The sequence below is a fragment of the Echeneis naucrates genome, chromosome 7 (genome assembly GCF_900963305.1).
Source record: "Echeneis naucrates chromosome 7, fEcheNa1.1, whole genome shotgun sequence".
In the NCBI taxonomy this organism is placed as follows: Eukaryota; Metazoa; Chordata; class Actinopteri; order Carangiformes; family Echeneidae; genus Echeneis; species Echeneis naucrates.
In genome coordinates, this window is record NC_042517.1 from 3,667,030 (window position 1) to 3,682,838 (window position 15,809).

General features: G+C 46.2%; 1 protein-coding gene across 2 annotated transcripts in view; it reads right to left on the minus strand.

The window, feature by feature from the left end:
• Nucleotides 1–15,809, minus strand: part of plxna2 (plexin A2) — a 165,327-nt gene that overhangs the window by 83,261 nt on the left and 66,257 nt on the right. The window contains exons 4-5 of one of the 2 annotated variants that reach the window (XM_029505761.1): nt 13,248–13,382; nt 10,328–10,415 (exon numbers count right to left, since the gene is read on the minus strand). In XM_029505761.1, the coding sequence (XP_029361621.1) occupies nt 10,410–10,415; nt 13,248–13,382 (141 nt within the window). In that variant the 3' untranslated portion in view covers nt 10,328–10,409. Of the gene's footprint in view, nt 1–10,327; nt 10,416–13,247; nt 13,383–15,809 lie in introns of those variants that run through there. The other variant, XM_029505760.1, reaches the window with a different exon arrangement.

The window sequence follows — 15,809 nt, forward strand, 5'->3', positions numbered from 1 at the left end:
CTGTGCTGCTCCCAGTCGAGGTGGCCTCTTTGCTCAGTAATTCAGTCAGGAGGCTAAAAGGAGGAAATTACATCCACGCTGCCTGGCCACTTTGAACTCTCAGCCCACCCCTCCCTCTACCCTGCTCGCTCACTGGCAACTGGTTTAAAGGCCCAACCTGACATTTAAGAGATGGAAACAGGGACCTGTGAAAGCGCATAAGAGTGTTTGTGAAATGTGTGTGTGTGTGTGTGTGTGTGTGTGCACTCAAGACGGTGATAAAAAAAAAATGAAGACAAAAGTGACATCTTGACATGCCACCATGAAACATATGCTTAAATTTAATTCAACTGCATGTTACTAAATCAACGTCTGACACCGTAAATGCCTCTTTTTTATAGTTAATGTGTGTGGTGTGTGTGTGTGTGTGTGTGTTTGTACTGTGAACACTCACATCATACTCAAGAACCCTGCCTCTCCTCAGACATCATATCTGGGTGCTAATTCTGAAGCTATAGAGTGTCTTAACAGCGGCCACTTCAAATCGCAGTATGACTCATTAAAGCATTAGCAGTGGGCTGGAAATCTTTAGTCACTCCTGGTGAAAGAGTTGAGGGTGTGAAAGAACAAGTTCAAGTGTGCTTGACCTGCAGCATATATATATATATATATATATATATATATATAATGCAATAGACCTGAGTGTGCTTGTCTGAATGATACTTAAAGGAATAAATTAACAACGTGTTACTTACTCATAAGCTTAAAACCTTCATTCCATCATCAGCAGCGGTAGTTGAAGTCACATACTTCTCTTGCACTTTATTATATTTATCTCTGTTTGCATTCAGTTTTTTGTTGGTCACCTGTTTTTTTTTTTTCACCCACATGTCTGGGCTACTTGTCAATGTGACACTCCTGTTGTTTTGTTGCTTCACTGTACCTCTTTGTCTTTCCGTGTGTGCCTGGTCCTGTCTGTCCTGGTCCACTGTTTCTGTGTGTCTGTGTTCTCTCAGCAGGATACCAGACTGTCAATGCAGCCAGTAATGAGGTGTATGCTTCAGTCAGCATGTGAGGAGTTAATAAGAGAGCAGCAGAGGCCATCACACATCAACAGGCATGTGTGTGTGTGCGTTTGGGGAGGGTGTGAAGGCTAGGGAGGCTCCCTGGCACACTTAAGGCTGTCTGTCGACCAATGGGGGTATTGATTTGGAGGGGGAAGCAGATAGAAATGAATTCTGATCCACAGAGGGACTCCACTGTGCATGTCTGAGGGTGTAGGAGTGTTTTTGTGTCTGTGTAACAGTATGTGTGTATGTGCATGCATGTGAGCATGTGTGTTCTCTTTGTCTCAGTGTCTCTCCCCATGTGCATGATGTACATACAAATGAAGGGTTTGGTTACACCCCACTGCTCTCAGGGCTGTTGGTTGTGCGTAAGTGTAAACATGTGTACGCGCGCGTGTTTGTGTACTCGGACGAATGTTAGTTGGTGAAAGCAAGAAAAGCAAGGATTTGATAGCAAGGCATCGGTGGTGAGGGGCATTTCACCTCGCCTCGAACTAGATCTGGATGAGGACATTTGTGTGTCTGTGTGTGTTCACGTGCGAGGAGCTGGTTTGCAGGAACCATAGCATGGGCGAATGCTTGTGTGCTGTGCATGTTTGCACGGGTAACACACAAAATCCTCCTCAGCTGGACTCCAGTGTTTGTATGTTAATGAGAACCTACAAGTGTTACTGAGACTGAAAGGCCTTGGCCAGACCCCATAATGATGCCTGTGATTTATTCCAGTTTGATTCCATAGGAAGCATTTAGAGACAAAGGCTATTGGCAAACACGCGCCGTGCAGTGGAGAGAAAAAAAGATAAAATTTCTCAATAAAGAAACTCTGTGGAAGAGGAAGGAGAAAGAAAGTAGTGACTGATCTCCGTTGGTGTGTCTAAAAGTGCCTGGCTGTCTTTGTTTGGCAGAACAGAAAAAAAAAAAAAAAAAAAAAAAATCAACATAATGAGCCCAAACTGCCTTTGTGTCTCACTCTCTTCGTCTCTCTTCCCTCTCCACCCTCTGTCTCTTTCTCCCTCTCATCCCACGGCTCTCAGACAGCTGCTTCTGTGCAGCCAAATTAACTGCTCCCCAGTCGCTTTTGGAAAGTGTGAGATAAATGAATGTTTTGCCTCCGTGGTATATAATGTTGTTTCTTTTGGGGGGGGGGGTCCCCACATATGAACTTTTAAATGCTCTGGATGTCTTCTCCATTCAGAGTGGTGGTCACAGTATTTGTCCACCAGAAAATCTACAATTTTTCCATCCCGTCCCAAAAAATGAGAAAGAAAATCCCCCCGCACAGTTCCATCCGTCACTCTGTGGCCCTATCTGTTACCACCAGGTGATCCTTCTGGCTCCAAATATCCGATTTACAAGTCAGCAAGAAGGGTAATATTTCAACAGGCGTCTGTCGGAGGACAGACTCTTTAAATCACTGCCCTTATCTAGCCTGTGCTCTTTCTAATATTTTTCCTCAAATATTGCATTAGGAGATATGTTATCCATCCCTACACATTCATCTTCATCCAATGTTCAAAGAGAGAGAGAGCGAGAGAGAGAGAGTGTGTGTGTGTGTGTGTGTGTTCAAGTACATCTGAGGACAGTGTTTTCTCATGTGAATATTATCATTTCGTATTAACCCCTTAACCAAGTTCACGCCGAGCCACAACAGAGGATGTAGGAGACACACATCTGCAAGTGATATCTGTGCAGTATTTAAGTATATAAATAACCCTTTGGCCCAGCAAGAGTCCAAAACAGGATATCAGACTTATTTTAACATTGTAGTATTTCACCCTCAAGCACACACTCACACACACACACACACTGTACAATACCACATCCATCACCGGGGCTCAGGCTGACAGCTTCGTCAGAGGGAGCCGCAGGGGAGAGGAGAATGGCATTGTGGGATTGAGTCCTCCCATCGGACTCTGCGCTGACAGGAGAGAAGAAAAGGGGAAGAAGACAAGAGAAAAGGGGGGAAAAGAAGTGGGGAAAATCTGGGGGAATGTGTTGCGCAACCCTGGCAAATAGAGAGTGTGTGTGTGTGGGTGGGGGGGGGGGGAGTGCGTGTTCTTCCATTTGGGAAGAAGAAAAGGCTGAGCTGCCGTGAGCAGCCCATCAAAAGCAGCATCTCTCCCGCTGTAGCTGTAAGACTGGCCTTGTGAAGGACAGACAAAGAGCATATTGCAGCCCTGGCAGCATGACCGCCTCGCACAGAGAGAAACACACACACACACACACACGGACACAAAAGACCTCCTGAGGGTCTGCCAAACTGCAGCCAATGAACCAAGGTCCCAGTTAGAACACACACGGCTACAAATGTACTCAGTGACAAAAACACACAAGATGCATGTGTGTGCGTGTACACACTCTTTCAGCCCCCTTCATACGACAGTGGCAGAGCGAAGTGAGCTGTCAGCCCTTCTCAAACAGCAATGATCAGTCGCCAGGGCCCAAGACTTTTGAATAAACACCTTTACTGAGGTGCTACCTGCTGTTCTCCACTTATATGTGGATTCAGCTTCAAAACCGGCTACACTCGGTGATTGCAAACCCATCTCAGCGCAAAGGAGGTTGGCAAATGACAGATGCAAAGACAAAAAAAAGTGAGAGCGAGAGAAGACTTGCAGACATGGCTTCCCCCAATTATAGACCAAACATTACCGCTCTATTCAGTATCCTCTTCACCCAGCTCCTGACAAACCCTGTCGTGATTCCTTCAACCGGCACTCGGGCTTCTCCCTGACACTCTCTAGGCTCTAATTAGGCTTGTAAATAATTATTGCAATTAAAGCCTACAATTAGGAGGAGTGAAGCACTGCCATTAGCTTCACAATAAATGTCATGAGCATTCTGCATAGGCAAAAGGGAGGAAACAGACAAATGCCCTGCCATTATAAAGGCAGACAGACAGCTAGAGTGAAAGAGACAGAAAGAGAGCAGGGGGACATACTCACAGCTCTTAATTATAGAGCTGATTATTCTGTGGCAGGATGGCTCCTGGACTGCTCCTTTGGCTCACATTCATAGTAACACACACACACATTCACAGTATCAACGTACATATATATATATAAAAACACCCTCATACAGATATAAAAGGAAAATTTAAAAGGATGCTATTCCAACTTGTGCACATACACACTGCTACGCAATATCAAGTGGACTGAAACTGGAGCTTAATCAGTGATTAATGGCAGCGCTTGGAGATAATGAAGGGCTTAAAACAAGTTCAAGAACAGGTTTGCTATTCAAGGTACTTCGAGGGATGATTTCTGCCTCACACTGACCACCTCTAGTCAGTCTTTACTTCTGGATATTCCTAATTTGTTGCCTGATTCCCTCGTTTTCCTGCATTTTCATTCCGCCCTTCAAGCGAGCATTGATCCAAAATTGTCCAATAAATTCAACAATGTGATAAAAGCACAGCTTTCTTATAAAGACAGATTTCATTTCAGGAGGCAGCATTATGTGGGAGCAACAGCCAGCCGGCTAATGGGAAACTGTGAGAGACTGCAGACAGACAGAGACAGAGGTGTCAGAGAGTCTAAGGATCAGGTATCCTTTTCCTCATTATCTCATATTATGTCAGAGGGCCAGTCAGAGGTGGGGGGGTGGGCAGCCGTGAGGTTTAAATTAGTATTAAAGGATGTGCAGACACCCAGGACCATAAAGCCAAACACAAAAAAAACCCCACTGTCGGGTCTATCATGTGGGTCTTAAAGTCTTTTCATAACGGACTTGACACTATTGAGTCTATTTGGGAAGCGTTTCACCTGAAGCAGATGCCAAGCCACGGCGCAGTTGTTTACTGACAGCTGCACAGTCAGCTATGACAGTCGAACGGCAGAGGCTATGGTGTGAAGATGGAAAAGAGTTTGTGGGTGAATGGGGAATTGTTTGTGGAGGGGGTTCAGGCAGGGACCTGGGTACACGGGCTTCTATTAATTAACAGCAGGATGGAGGCTGACAGGACGTGTGCTGCTATCAAATAATGAAGTTAGGATTGGCCAATGGTTCCAGGGCACAAAACCTGATTAACACTAATCCTGGCTTAAGTCAATTAACAATGCCTGCTCTGGGATTCATGTAAATGAGTTGCCTTTGTTAGGTAGGCTGGCACAGAGGGAGCAAACATTCAAACATGTAAAACATCGGCAGAACACAGCCGGAAGGGGAAGGACAGTCGTATCGGTCATCATGAAAAAGAACCAGCTGAGTAGCGGCAGTCAAGCAAATGGATGCTATAAAAACATGATTCAATGAGGGGGCGTCTCAGACTGACCTGCTGAGTGACCCCTTCAGTTTGATGAACAGATCCAGTCAACCCTTGAACTTCCCATAACCCCTGACCCTGCGGTGCTGAGAGACAGCCCATAAACAGACCAAACACACGGGAGATGTATTTCCACATGTGGACATAAACCTTCCAACATGCCTCACTCGAGAAGGAAAAAATACCATGCACACAGAGAAAGCAAAGTAATTAAAAAGTACATTTAAAAAAAAGTTATTCAAACCACAGCTTTCTTTTCAACAACTGCATGATACAAAAATCAGATGGCTGAAAGAAAAACATGAATGAGCACAGAGATTACTGTAATGAGGGGCGAGGCTTGGGGCAGAGTGAGTTTATGGCCCTGAGTAGCATGGGAGTCAAAGACGACAGACAAATAAACAGACAATTCAATCAGCCCATCCGACCCATGGACACCCTGCAGCAATGACCACAGTACGACCTGAGAACTCAGTTCAAATGAGTGAGACCTCAATCATATTCCAGCTCGGCCTTCATTTTGATCTCAGACTGCAAACCTGGAATCCATAGAGCTGCGTAACTCGAGAAATTCGTTTTGAGACTTACACGTTGTGACACCTGCAGTGAAATTTCGGTCAGACGGACACATAGATGCCGGCCGAGGGGGTAGTCCCTGCTGCAGTGGGGTATCTCCAAAAAAATATACCATCATGAGACACACGCAAGGTTAAAATGGGCAGTAATGACTGATGGTGACAGGTCTAGCTGCTGGTGTGATCTCATCACAGTTATGCTGGCAGCCTAACCTTGGGGTCTGTTTTTCTCCAACCTCCAGCACCAGTACAGCCTGTTTCCTGTGATGTCAAACCTCTGGGCTGAGACTAAATGCATACAGCTTAAAAAAAACAAAAAAACAACATATTAAAACTACTAAACTGTTGCAAAAGGAAAAGGAAAACTTCCAAACTAGAAAAACATTTAGTTGGAATAGTTTATCTACTTACCTTTTCTACACTCGAACACACAGAGACACGGATAAGTACACACAAAGATGCTGATTAAGGAGGCTTGATGAGTGGGACAGGATGAAAGCGGTCTCTTCAGAATGAAAAGATAAATTGAATCATCGATAGCATTGGTTGTGTGTATTGACAGGGGAATTTATTGTAATTTGTCCAGGTGTCAATATCAAGTGAAGTTGTCAGGGAAGCAACCAACTATCTAAGCCCGAGTTTCCAAGTTGTATCTCCAGCTCCTCCCGTCCCTCATTCAACACGAGAAAACAAAAAAACAAAACAAAAAAAAAAAACGCCTGTGCGATTGATTTGCTGGCCCTCGCCCCTCTGGCTGCCAAACTGACCCCGCTGTTGTGCTTACATCCCAGATAAAAACATGACTGACTGACTATCAAGGCCAGAGTCTGCTGTCTGACTGATAGGACGTTGTCCTGGAGATGTTTGTCTGTTGGTGAGGTTTGTCGGAAAAGCGAATAGATGCCAGTGAGCGGCGGGCCTCGGTTCCCCTCTTGTGGTTAGTCGGATGAGGGAGGGATGGGATGCAGATGAGTGGTCCATATGTTGGCGCATACTCTCGCAGCTTTATCATGCGTGACGGGTCACTTCCCTCATATAAAAACTGCTGGAGCTGCCTGTTGCGTGTAAAATAGACCTCACAGTTAGGTAAAAGATTTCTTTCCAAACTCATATTCATGTGGTGGAAGCCGTGGATACATCGGGGAAATCAGGGAATATGCAAGAGAAAGACATCTTTTGTACCCTGAGGGAAGGCGAGAGGCATTTCACATTCAGAGGTTATAGAGCAGAACCTTCAGCATCCTTCAGTCTCTGAGGAAAGGAAAACTTGTGAGAAGGTTGCAGGACTTTATGGAGTTGCTATTCTGAGTTCAGCACACTCAACAGTTTGCTCTTTCATGCTGGAAGCTTGTCTCTTGATTGTCCTTTGTACTGTAGTGGTGGCTGTTCCAGTTTTTAGGACTCTTTGTTCGAGTGTCACTGATGGACAGATTGGTGAGAAACACTGAAATAAGGGTCAAACTCTTGGCTGTGTCCCCTCCGCTGGCAGATGCGAGCTAACCAGACTGCCCTGAGGCCAGAATGGGGTGATGGGACGGCAAGGCAACACTTGCCCAGGTAAGGTTGGTTGGGGTTGAAATCCCATCGCTACTCAGGCCTATCAGCAAACTAGCAAATAATAGAAGGGAAGGGAGGGCTCAGAAGAAGTACACACAAAGTGCTAATCTTTTGTCCCTGTGCCACTTTGACAATGTTCACCCAACTGCAGTGCCCATTCTTTTGTCCTGAACCACTGCCAGACATCTTCCCTTATTATTGCTGTTTCTCTGCTAATAGATAAAGAGGCAAGCGCCTTCCATTAAACTCAGAAGAAGATAGAAGAAGAGCTGGGCTTCTAGGGGGATAAAAAAAAAACAACACATCAACACACAGAAACATGCACACATACTTTTGTGTTTGAATGAGTGACCTGGATAAGAGCCAGTCCAATCTGCTTGTTGTGGCAGGTGTAAACAAAAAACCCCGGAAACAAACGGCTCTCCATCAGTGCTGCTGCTCGTCGCTGGACGAGCTGCGACACCTACGGCACTCAGAGGAAGGCCTGGCTATAAGCCATCGTGTGTTCCGTGCCCATTAACACGTGAAATCAGCGTGTCATACGCACTAAAGTCCTGCATAACGATGAGCCAGTAGCATGTCAGCTCATCTAAGCTCGGGCGAGGTGTGAATGAATCCCATTTCCTCCTGTCTTGATAAGCACTGAACCCATTTCCTCCCAGTCTAACCACCCCAGCCAAACAAAGGGTCTGAGGATAAGGGGAAGGAGGAGGGGGGGCAGAAAACTGTGGTGAGGGGGGTACAGAGAGAACAGGTTGAGAAGGGGCCTCATCCAAAAAAAAAAAAAAAAAAAAAAAGTAGAAAGAATCCATGCATGGATTTCAAATTTCACAGCTGAGCACCTGGAAGAAATTGCTAGATTTTTAAAAAAGGTCTTTTCTTTTCTGATAATCTGTGAGCTGTAATGTTGCCGTTCCATACATGAGAGGACGGACGGCGAGGATTGGAGGCTGAAGAGAGGCGCTGGGGGTTCAGGAGGGGGGGGGGGGGGGTTAATGCTTGCTAAAGAACTAAGGGGGGTACTGGGGAGTGACAGCAGCACATGACTGACCGCCCCTGTAGGGGGAGGACTGTGTGTCTGTCCATGAAAGACGAGCCTGTTTTACAAGCCAGCTCAGTGTCCCTCAGTTGGTCATGCTAGCACGAATTTCACACTCATCCTTATAAAGAGCTAGCAATTAGAGGGCCACTATTTCACTCTGGAGTCTATTAAATCTGTGAAGGTGTATTATGTGCTCGTGTGTGTGCTGAAGCCATAAAACATTACAAAAACCATTGAGCTCCATTACAAAGCCAAAAGCCGCCTCTTTTCTTGGGATTTAATAGCACGATGTAAGCACATATTTTTCTGTATGTCGGTCTACTTTTTTTTTTTTTTTAAGGTGATTCAAAAACCTTTTCAGGCAGAACTAAGGCAACGCCACAGGTACCACTTCAAAACCCTTTCAGATGTTAAATCTTGATTGTTTGCCATGAATAATACATTATAGCCTGGGCTGCGCATACTGGCCGCTGACCAAAGCAGCCGACGTAATGCAGTCACTGATTCTCGGCCGTGTGTGATGAGTGTGAGCCCAACTGCTGGGTGCCAGTGGCCATAACGGCACAATGCACCAACAAAGGGAATGAATAGGCCTCATAAAAATGTTGATAATCCAGCGCCCCCCACCCCCCTCTCCCAAAAGAGCCCATTCGCAACTGAAGCAGTTGTCACCATTGATCCCAGCGCGCTGCAGCGTGTTGATAAACTCACAACAAAGACAGCCAGTAGTGCTTAAGGCCTCATGTGTGCTACAGCGTTAGGCGTGTTTACACTGTATGTCCATTTGCTGGCCCGAGCGGCCCATGCAGACATACACATAACACAGCGCTGCTCATACAGCCAGATTCTCCTAAAAAAAATAAAAAATAAAAAGAATAGAAGAAAGAAAGAAAGAAAGAAAGAGAGCATGACATCCCGCTAAACACACACGCAGATCCAACAGAATTGAATTTGCACAAGCTGGCAGCAGCACCAGTGGTTTAGCCATGCTCCAGCTGCCATTCACACATGAATATTCCCTCTACCTGTTTGATTAGAGCCTCTGTTGGAATTGTTATGGCTTATGCTGTAGACACAGCGTATGGCTGCATGTAAAGTGTGGTTTATAGATAAGGCCTAACCCCCACCCACCACCACCCCCGTGCTGCACCACGTGAAACTTGGGCAGATACTATGTAGAGCATACCCGCATGCGCTTTGTCAGAGCCAGTGCAAGATGTGGTATTCGGTTTGAAATCTACAGCTTTTGATTCAATATTAAGTGCGTTGAGATTTTTCAGGAGTGTACGGCATTTCAGGGGGCATTTGGGATGATGCAGACAGAGGATGAGGAGAAACAGAGGCGATGGAGAGAGTGTAGGATATGTCCGGGAGGCAGCTCGGCTGAGTCTCCCAAAACAGCTACGACCTTTTTCTCTCCATCACTGCGTTTGCCGTCGGCGCTGCTACCCAGCCAAGTACCAAAAATCTCTGGATTATTGTTCTAAAAATAGCAGCAGTCACACACACACACACACAGACTCATGCAACATGACTCAAACATGTGAACTGGCAGAACTCCATACGATGGATCTGCACAGCGGTTGGAAGTCCTGTGAAAACCCAGGCATGATGCAACAAACATGTTTTGAGCCTTTATTTTTGTTTTGTTTTTAACAGCGTCGCCACACTGGATACACACAAATGTCATCTGAAGATAAATCTTAAGACAAAAACCTGCTGTTATGTATTTCAGGGTGTCAGTAATGATACAGCACCCTACAGGAAGGCGCGCAGACACACACACAGACACACATATGCACGCACACTCATGCTGCTCCCGAAGAGGAGAAAGTCAGTGAGCCAGGTCTTTTCATCAGTTCCACTGCACTGCCTCGCATTGGGCCAATCTCACCACATCATTAATATGGTGGATGCTATTGTCATTACATCTGCAAAACAAAAGCACAGTTTAACATGACAGCCCCATGGACCGAATATGAAACAGGGAGCTATTAAATACATTCGGAGGGGGGAGAGTGAATCATGGTGAGGGAGAAGCAAATGAGAATGAGGAAGAGGATAAAGTTGTTTTTTTTTTTCCCTTCACATTCTGAAAGAAAACTCGGGGTCGGCAGTGAAGATTTATACATATGCAGTAGGTGCAATCTATACACATATGGGTGAGAGAAAAAGGGTCCATGAAAAGCCTCTGAAAGCCTCGCAGAGTTTCCATTTGAATACTGAATGGAGGATTGCTGCTTGCATGTGTCTGTAATTACACAGTTTTTTTTTTTTTGCTCTTTTTAATGTGCAAGTGTACATGTGATTGCAGGAGCCAGAGCACCATGCAAGTACCAATGCAAATAAAAGTCAGGGAGCGTGTGTGTGTCTGTGTGTCCCTGTGGGTGCCTCACACAGCCTACGACTCTCAGCCTCACCACAGCACACACAGTCAGGTGTGAGGACTGGAGGGAACGAGAGCCCAGATTCTGGAGCGTGGCCTCACTGAGCAAATATTACTCTCTTTCCTTCTCCCTCTCCCCCTCTCTCTCTGTCTCTCTCACACACTCTCTGTATTCTCTCTTTCCCACTGTGCCAAACACAGAGGATCCCTTTGTTATTCAGAGTAGGAAATGCAACCGGAGCCAAATCTGCCCCGGTTTCTGTTTGATACCATCCCTCCTTTATTCTTGCCGTCTCCCATCACCATGTGCTTGGCCTCAGACAGCATCAGCTAGACACGTGGGAACAAGCGAAGCTTAGAAAAGATAGATCTCGTGATGTCCTGGGTGTCGAACTTCAAGTGTAGCTCGAGGTGACATTTAAGTTAACGATAACAGCGAGGTCAAAGAGCTGTTTTTCACATAATGCCTGCGTGAGAGAGCACGACTTGAAGGTGGCTGCTGTGATTGTTACAATGGATTGTGTGCAGTAGATTACCACCAAATGCAGCGTGGTAACCCCTTCTATACATTCAAAATTCAAGAAGGGGTTTTCATCACAGAGAATATTCTCAATAAGAGCGACATTAGTGTGTGCAGTGAAATCTAGACTTCGAAAAATAAATGACCAGCTTTGGGGAACAGCACAGATTAAATTCTAAATAAATCAAATTCAAACTGTGAGGAAACACAATATATATTTATATTTATATGTATGGAAAAACACTCGTGGTATAAGAATTTGACAAAGTCATACAAAAAAGCGACGCTTGTGGTCACGCTGAATCCTAATTTTCAGGTGTGACTATCAGTCTAACAATAGTTGTACCCTTCAATATGCAGGGCAACATCCCCTTTCAGCGTTTGTGTGTCTGTGTGTGTCTGCTTCGATCCTCCTCAACCCCCAGGAGAGCAAGGCAGAAGGATCGACACGCTGAATACTAAAATTATTCCCCAACACCACTCTTCATTCAGATGACTAGCAGTTATGAGCTCGACATCAAACACTTGTTTCATCCGTGGAGTAAGTGGGAATAAAGGATTTCATAAAAATGGGAAACAGAATTCAGACTTAGTGCAAACTCTCCTCCACTTGTGGAATTCGTGTCGTGCTCCACAACAGAGTCATTATCCCACTGCCAGTCGCTTCTGCGACTTCTTATCTGGCAGACATCGACAAAAGAACTCACTATTGCAATGACAATATAAAGTCGAATATGCTGCATGAATGTTAATAAGTGAGAGATTTGAGATTTTAAATAAATTGGTTCTGCCTTATAAAGAGATCAACTGTGATATTAATTGATGTACTGGGCTATTACTAGAGATTGCATTAGACACCGTTATATTTTTACACTCACAGCAGTCGAGTGTCTGAATAAAACTGTACAACTTGATGTGTTGTTCACAGATGTTGAAGGGATTAAAAAAGTAAGCGTGGAATGAAAACAAAAAAAATCTCTCCTGCTCGTTCTCGGAGGCGAGCGGCTCCTTCTCACCACGTCCACCCGCTGTGGTCCGTAATCTACGAGCTCCGGCCAGTGTAGCTGTTGAGCGCTTCAAAGAGAAGATAAGGAGAGAGGACGGCAATCTATCACCTCGCGCTGACAGCCGCGCACGTTCTGTGTCTCAGGGGTTGCCGTGTTGCCACGCTCGCCTGCAGCTGCTGCGCCTCGCGTCACTTTCCCTCCATCCTTCCATCTCTTTTTTGTTCTCTTCCTCTCTGTCTCTGTGTCCCCTTCCCACCCTTGTCTGCCTTCTCGCCACCTCTGCCTGTTTAGTATGTCAGCTGCATTGATGGCTATCGGCCTCTTCCCACCTGTGCAGAAATGCTGTGTCACTTCATTAGGAGTGTGAAGGGATGACCTTGCAGCCCGCCTCTCTCTTTCCTCTCTTACTCCTCCTTTCTCCTCATACACTCCTCCAGCTGTTCCTCTTTCTCTCATCACTCTTGCCTCCCATCCTCTGCCACAGCCGTGCACCCAGCCGGCCGGCGAGTGTCCTTCATCTTTTGCTCTCTCTCTCTCATTTGTGTCTTGTCTCCTTGTCTCTCCATTTCTTTCTCTGTCCCTGCCCTCATTGTTCTCCTTCATTATCAAACGCTGTCACAACGTCCCCTGCTGTGCCACCTCGGTTATTTTTAGCTAACAGAGGGTGGTGAGAGGTGGGCCATCTTGGGCCCTGCTGGAACACACACACACACACACACACACACACACACTCACACACTTTTCCCTGACATTTAAACATATGCATACAAACCATCCGTTCTACCACTCGAAGGCTGTATGAAACCGTGACGGCGTCGTGCATATGTGCATGCGTCGCTCCAACACCTACCTGTCTCTCGGACATGACGTAGAGGAAGTTGCGGTCGAGAGAGAAGGCCATGTCTCGGAGGATGGGGCTGCCGTCTTTGATGACAGATATTGTCTCGTACTGGACACCGCCGTGAGGGGGCCCGTCGACGCGAATCTGGGGAGAAAAGCAGAACACAAACAGGTCAGCGTTTGCTATTTATATCAGGTTGACAGCAGGAATAGAAAAACATGCGCAGAATGATTGACAGGGATGACAGACGTGGGTCAAATAATAAATGCGAAACAATCTATCATCATCATCATTTGGCTACCTGGAGATTCAGGTGTGGGGGAGAAGCTCCATGAGGGCTGTTTGAGTAGGAAAAACAGAAGAGTTCTTAATTGCCAAAAATGTGCACCACTTATTGTGTTATGATACGAGGTAGATGTCATCCCTCTTTGATGCCATAAAGGACGGGGTTACAGCAACTGCTAAGAATTATTTGCTGATATTGTTAGACCTTTGTGAAACCTTAGCTCTGTTTTCCTTTTCTCTCTCTGCTGATGAATGATGCATTACCACAGAAAAGCTTTTGAACTTAAGGCCAAGACCACCTTCCTACAAAAACAGCAGGAAAATCACTCTAATGACTTATATGAGGTATGTGACCCTCCCTGACCTAAATGGACCCGAGCCAGCCCCGTTTCTTCTTCTATTCATCAAACCCGGACGGCCGAATCTATAACCAGGACAGTAAATCTTGAGGGGTGGGCATGGGTTTTCTTGAAGCAGGGGCGTGAGAGATGCCTCAATGATGTCACATGTCACTAGACCCTCCTCCAGCCCTGAAAGCTGATGGCTCTATCATCTGTCCATCCCCGCCTGGCTCCCTCCACCCAAACATTCATCTATCTATTCAGATTGTGACAGCATCAAAGAGCGACCAGACTGTCTATAAAACATCACAGAGGGGAAAGTCAAGGTCATATGTCTGTCAAAAGAAGATGCACTGGGCGCGTGGGAGGGTAACACGGGGAAATGTGTGCACACAAATGTGGAGGGCTTTGTGCAATGAATGTGTGTCAAACTGCCGGATTGTCAAGTAAGAGATATGTGATGCAAGTTCACACAAAAAAACCCCTTGAGCTTTGCCTTCAAAGCTTTGAGGGTTAACCGAGTGCACGACAGCAGGCGGCACGGTGAAAGCGGAGCTCAAAGTGGTTGAGCCTTCCACGGCTGACCTACGTTTGACCTTGGCTGGCTAATCTAAACACAGAGAAGAGGACATATGTGAAAACCATATGTAGGAGGAGAAAGGCAGGATGTGAAAGTCATGCCAGTCTTCATCTGGTTACTGACACTACAGTGTGGCGGGAGACCTCAGCAAATATGCTCATCCACAAAGCACATTGCTGAGTGGCCCGATGAGCACCCACTGTTCTCACTACTGTGTCAGTTAGGTGTGTGTGTGTGTTTGTGTGCACCCGTAGGAGCAGTATGTCATGCTGTGATATGTGTCCTCGCAGGCTGCCACTAGGGATCACCAGATAACCCGACCAGCCCCCACCCACCCTGCATGCCTGCAGTTCATCTGAATCAGATTACTATCACACAGCCTCACACCGCTGTTCAGGGGCCTCCAAATTCACATTAGGCCAACAACACACACAGGGCTGTCTCAAAATTTGTCCAAAACAAAACATCTTCTCTACAGGCAGAGCCGTAACATTCACTCACACACCACAACAAAGGGGACCAACACGCTGTCTCTGTTCCTTCTTCTCTCAGGTTTACAGCTCACACTCAGAGAGAGGACTGAATCGACATTAACGTCATTCAGGCACTCAAGAAGCAAGAAACCCACAACGTCACACCGCACACACCCGCCAACACACCCACAGCCTGTTGCATTTCACATCAAGAAGCTGCTTTTCTACAGTAGCTGTAAATCGTGCAAAGTGTGTTACAGTCACACATACGCAGACACAGAAACAGACACACACGCGCACACATCGTTGTGAGGAAGCGAAGAAATGTACACGCGTGTGTGAGGTGGGTGATGTTGAATGTGGAGTACTGTACTTTGCATGGCAGGGTTCACATCTGGGTGGGTGAACAAGACAGAGAGAGAGAAAGAAAAAAAAAACTGTGGGTAGTAAAGTGAATGGAGACAACACTGCTCAACAAAAATAATTCTGTCAAAAACTCCATCTCGTTATCACACTCCCCGCACTCAGTGCCCACACCGCCGCCGTGCGATCAGGCTGCAGTATCTTATCACTCTCAGCATTTCCTCTGCGTCGTTTTACTTCCACCTTTGGCCCCGGACTCTCAGGTCCCTGAACGCACCACCTCTCAGGACCTGCATTATTTATCAGGGCTGTATGAGAAGGCTGCCAACAGGTTGGATTCATAGCCCCCACCCAGCAAGCCCCTCTGACAATATCACTGACCCTATATTTTACAAGGACCTATCCACCACCGGCACCCTCAGAGAGCTGTTCGTGCTTTGTCCCGGTCTAACATGAACCCCCCCGCCTCTTCATTTCAACACCCCAGCCATTAGCTAACCTCCCTCCATCAGCAGCATGGAGGAGCTGC